The 6,124-nt window shown below is 38.3% G+C and overlaps 1 protein-coding gene across 1 annotated transcript; it reads right to left on the reverse strand.

Moving 5' to 3' along the window:
* Nucleotides 1-335: 335 nt before the first annotated feature.
* LOC143286036 (uncharacterized) lies at nt 336-5,356 on the reverse strand. The gene has a single exon (XM_076593558.1). It carries the CDS (start codon nt 5,304-5,306, stop codon nt 4,809-4,811), a length of 498 nt encoding a protein of 165 aa, XP_076449673.1. The 5' UTR covers nt 5,307-5,356; the 3' UTR covers nt 336-4,808.
* Nucleotides 5,357-6,124: the final 768 nt, after the last annotated feature.

Raw genomic sequence — 6,124 nt, forward strand, 5'->3', positions numbered from 1 at the left:
GAGGGAAACGACACAAAATCGGAGGTTGAGTAGCAGAGAGAGAGAGAGAGAGTGTATGTGTGCATGTGTATGCTTGTATAATGTGTGTGTGTGTTTGTATAAAATGTGTGTGTGAGTGTGTGTTTGTAGTTGTGAAGAACCGGAATTGGGTGGGTGTGGAATGTGTTTTTGACAAAATACATTCTATTACATGAAGCACACACACACACACACACGCACGCACGCATAGAGGTATTGAGAAAGAGGGTGGGAGGGAGATAGAGACAGAGACACAGAGCGAGAGAGATGAGTAACCACATCCAATAAAGAATTATAAAATCTCACAAACTTTGAGTTTTTCTTTTCTTTTTAATTCTTTTCTTCTCAATACAAAGAATCATAAAGTACCAAAAATGCACGCACACACCCACCCACCCACAACATAGGAGCACACTGAACTTTATCCTTTCACAAGTTCAAAGCCTCACTTTTAAACATCTACATATCCACACGTCTTTCTCTCTCATGGTAACATCACACATTAGCAAGCATCAAACAATGGTTCCTGAACAGTCAATGAGTATTCAGAGGAACATCACATCATCACCATCAGCTTTCCATGATGGGGGGGGGGGGGGACGAACTAAACAGGGGTGATGGGGGAACACGTGGGGGTGGGGTACATACATCTATATTTATATGTGACATATACATGTGAAGGGTGTGGGGGTGTGGGGAGGGTGCGAGTTTGGCAGTAAATAGAAACAAAACAAAAAACAAACATGATCAACAGATACTGAAGTGATTCCTTGTCTGAATCATACACACACAATGACAATGACACGTGCACACACACACACACACAAATATAAATAAAAAGCAACAGATGGTGAATTTGATAGACAAAAAACAAAACCAAAAAACAAAACAAACAAGTTTAAAAGATCAGCTTGAAGAATTTTACACAACTTCTCAGTTCTCTTCAAAAACAGAGCCAAACCTGCTCACCAATCATTAATGTCCAAAAAAAAAAAAAAAAAAGTACCACAGTGCATTAAATGTTCAAATCCAAAGCCTTTTGGAAGTGAACTCAAATGAAAAATGGACAACTCCAAATATGAATGAACAGAAAAAAGTGCTTCCCTTGCAGTCAAAAGACAAGAAAAGAAAAGAAAAAACTAAAAAGGTATAAAAAAAAAAAAAAAATAATTAAAAAAATTATTAAAAAAAAAAAAAAAATTCAGTTAACTTTTTAACATATACAGCAAACAAATATTATCTACACCATATCACTCATTTTCAGTCATGTACATGCTGCAATTAATGCTATGTTCTACTGATGGAGGAATTCTACTTTTCTAGATTTTGTTTTTACGTTTTTGTTTGTTTTCAATCAAATACCATGTTCACATCAAATCACCCACTCCATAACTCCCGTTCCGTGGAGCATTTCTCATCAATCTACAAGTGTTTTACAACATGCTGTTTAGAAAGTAAACAAATTCTGAAACTACTGACAAGCAATGTTTGCAAGACCCCATAGAAATATATCCAAATAACAATGCATTCTTTTCCTCTTTTAGTCTCTTGCACACTATATCAACTATTTTCAGGCAGTTTTAAGCAGTCATTTCAACAGAACAAATTTGAACAACTCCATGAAATACACATGTATGACCCTATTCAAGCGAAATTTGCAGATATTAGTTCAGTAACCTGTTTCTGACCAAATCCGCCACAGGGTAGAAAGCACCCTGGAATCGAAGGACACAAGTTCTCACAAGAAGCTGAATGGCTGCTGGACAGTTTAAGACTCAACTGTCTCTGTATCACAGGAAAACCGTAAAAATTATAACTTTTCTGTATCGCACAAGAACATATACATGTATATATCCTCAAACAATTGAAGGAAGATATGTTAATAACAAGAAATACATATATAACTTTAATTGGCTAATACAAAAAAAAAAAAAAAAAAAAAAAGTTAAAACTAAAAAGCACCATTTGCCGGTCATCCGTGCTTTTGCACATTTATGATATTCAAGGCAAATCTGACATTATTTAAAAAAAAAAAAAAAAAAAAAAAAAAAAAAAAATTCATCTGTGTAATTCATCCAGAGAAAAGCTAGACATCAAAATCCACATAATAAATTCAATTCATTGTCTCAAAATGTGTGTTTATCCTTATCTTGTTTTTTTAAAAATGTTATTCTACAAATTATAATTTCTAACTTACATAAATTATAATTAATTTTAAAAAAAACAAAAAACTAACAATATGGTACAAATACTGGATACAACAAACTCTCATTTTCTGAAAAAATGAGATCTTTCAGAACATGTATAATGACTGCCCTGCAGACCAAAGACCTGAAAGTGTTACAGTACAACAAACAGACGGATTTATCAAATGATCAATATTGATATAAACACATGGCTCTCGTTTAGAAAAAAAACAACAAGTGTCTACTGTGAGTGTGACCTTGCTCTGGTAGGAATTTTCAAAGAGTCAGACAACTTTTCTGAAGGAGACAGAGAGAGAGGTCATATATTTTCTATGAAGAATGACAATTCAACAAAAAGATTTAAAATATATAATTGAGTAATATCTCCCTCAAGATGGAAACCTTTGCCAAAAAATTATCTTTCACACATAACTCTCAATCATATTCACCCATTCACACACAGTTGACTTCGTGACAAACAATAACTTTACACAATCCAAGATCTGTATGAAGTGCATGTTCCTGTTCACGGAAATCAAAAATGATCTCCACATTCATTCAGATACGCTAGGGTTTTCCACTCGTAACTGACCCACTTTCTTTAGATCAACACCTTTGCTTCACAAAGTTCAGCGATCTTGATCAAGGTCTGAGCAGCATGTTAGGCTGCTGCTTTGCTATTAGTCTACAACAGCTATATAAATGTACATTATTATTATTATTATTATTATGTGGTGTAGCATAAATGGAGATCTGTCTGCAGGCCCAGACACCTCCTTGAAATTGAATTCTTATTTAAAAAAAAAAAAAAAAAAAAAAAAAGAGCAAAAAACCAACCAACAAACAAAAACGAAACAAAAATGGCTATGTGCTAAATCCAACACTGTCACACAATCTTGAGTTGAAGAACTCATCAGCAGAACTCCGAGGAATACAGTCAACAATAAACTTACAAAGTCTTGTTAAATTTATACTAAATCAGAAACGTTAATCACTTAGTTAATCACTTAATGCCTCAAATGAAAATGAATATAGATATAGATATATATATATATCATTATATGTATAATAATGAAATGAAACTTGCATTGCAACTTGCTTTCACTTTAAGTTAAATAACATAGAACTAATTGCTGCAAACAGTTTCTATATATATAACCAACGTTTCTCTGACACAGCCAGTTTCCCACTGAATGACCACACGCACATTCACGACTTCAATGTTTTGAGATCAGACAGCTTCTGCATCAACTGTACCACCCAACAACCACTGGTACATTGGCCATTCAATTAACAATACATAGAAATTAGAATTAATTGGCAGTGATTACCTGTGGGCCAAATACTCAGTCATGTACATTTTGACGTCAAATTCAACACATTCTCACTCATTCAGAGCTTTACATACTCATTGTAATGTAAATGCAATGCACAGCATTACATGTATACAAATGGACACACACACACACATACATACAAAATCGATCTTAACACTTTAAGTCGATACTCTCAAAGGTTAACAGGTTTACCACAGGGCACAATAATCTTTGTAACACACACACATTCAGTTTTTGCAATATGCATACAAAATCAAACTCTCTTCCTCTTTTCTTTAACTTTCATGCGGAGCATAACTAACTTGACACACAACTTCACCATTGCCCATATCTAATTTGCAGCACACACTTTCAGTTTCACAGGCACACATTCAAATAGCACACACACACACACACACACACAATCGCGCTCTCTGTGTCGACCTCTCGCATATTCGGTGATGTCCCTTCACACACACACCACACACTCACGCCACCCCTTTGATCAGACTTCCTGTCCAATGAAACTACACGTCTTTCACGATGCTAATTAGTTGCCCAGGACTCGCGTACAACCCCAAGCCATTGCAAAGCAGCACAACACAACACAGTTGGATCTAAGTCATGTGGCTTGGCATGCAAAGCGCCACCACTCAGTTCAGCTCTATTCACCAGCCAGAGCCATCTCCGCCACTCCCCAGCCACCATAGCACAACACAACACACCGTGACCCACTTGTCGGGCCACGCACGCCGAGAGTGCCTTTCCCGCCATGTTGTGTCTGGGTTTTCCGGGAGGGAGGGAGGGATGTTGGTGGGTGAACAGAGTTGAGGGTTGAGGGTGCAGAGACAGGTCACCAATCCTTCACGGCAAGGCAACAATGACTCGGCTTTCCAGCAGAGGTATTTTGCGTTGTTGATGGTCGACGGCCTGGCAAGGCAGTGGTCGCCTAGCAAGTCGAAATATGTTACGTAAAAGAAAGAAAGAAAGAAAGAAAAAAAAAGGAGTTTTTCCTTGCCCTAAACAGATCACATCCTCCATGGCAACACACGCTATTTTTTATGCCTTTTCAAAACGTTCAGTTATTCCCTGATATATATTTTTCCCGGGGCAAGAATTGAGGTGAAAGTTAAATCGTTGAATGAAGCAGTCCTGACATGAAGTGAGGGGAGTGGTACCGACACAATGGGAGCACCGGAAAACACAGACAACATATATAGTGTACTATACTCACAATGTCACATACACGCTCGTCTAATTTCCAGAAACAAAAACAAAGTGCTGCCATTCATAAGTCACTGGTGCTAGAGAACGAACTGGAATCCACCGAGTCCGAAGAGATACTCCTCACTGAACAAGGAGACGCTTGTTTCAGATCTGAAACCGTGTCGTCACACTGGCGATTTAACAGGTGAATTCGACGAACGGCTTCTTGTATCAACCGATGCTCGGCCAAAAGCTGCTTCAACAGACTGGGCGCTTCTGTCAAGTCCGAGGAACGAGTACACTTGCACTTCGTCGCTCTCCACGAACACCGACTGCACGTTTCACGCCTGCTGTTGACGTCTCGCGCCCTTTGTGAGAAGCGATGCGGGGATTCGCCATGTTCAGGACTGTCAACAAAAGCAGACCCTTTTCGGCTGTACGGCGTGGAACGGCGAACAGAGTTCAGTTTTTCACGACTTTTGAGACAAAGTCGCTCCCGAACTTCTTCTACCAGCTTGTCCATCTCGTAAGAAGAAGGTTTGGGCTGCGTTGTGTTAGTTTCGGCCATCAAAACAGGCATTTTCGTTCAATAAATTTAAGAACGTTGTTTTCTCCAGCAACACACAACAAGCGCCGTCTGCTGAATGAACTTGTGTTTACGTTCCGCGTTGGTTAACGCCATACCGCCCAGATCTCTACGCGTCAGAAAGTAGTTCGGTATATTTTTCACCGATTTTGTAAAAGTACACCTCAAATAAATCTAAAATGATAAAGAATGGTATATATATGAACCCTAAATAAACATAAGTCATAATCAAATCAAAATATCCACGATATCGTGCCAAATTATGTAAACAAATCGACGTATGTTGATCATGCGGCTGCTGCGTGTTCATGTTTTCTGTTCCAGCTCGACTTTTCATTGGCTGCTGGTTGCAACCCATTCGCGCCGACACGCAACACTCCTTTGTTGTCGTTGTGATCAGGATTATTCTTGTACCCTGCTCAAATCCTGTCTCCATATTTTCCTTATTTTGTGGAAGATCGTTTTAGACAGCAGGCCTTTCACACTACAGAAATACATATTTCATATACTTTTAAAATTACAGTTAAATTCAACGAATAAGCGAATGGGAAATAAAATTTTGTCGGCATATGAAGTAGGGACTAATTTTCATATAGCATGCATATTTGAAAGGAACAGTCAGTTACTACGCATCATGTCGCCTCCCCGACGACGCGGAAGAAGTCGACATTTGTAGGTGAGGAGACCGGTCTGTTTGTAAACAAACTGTTCAGCCAACATTTTTTTTTTACCCCCTGTCGCGCAATTTCGTCGATCACTTTGGGGTGAGGTTTTCTTGTGTCATACAGACATTGCGTTTTAAAATTCTTACA

The sequence above is a fragment of the Babylonia areolata genome, chromosome 9, assembly GCF_041734735.1.
Source record: "Babylonia areolata isolate BAREFJ2019XMU chromosome 9, ASM4173473v1, whole genome shotgun sequence".
Taxonomy (NCBI): domain Eukaryota; kingdom Metazoa; phylum Mollusca; class Gastropoda; order Neogastropoda; family Buccinidae; genus Babylonia; species Babylonia areolata.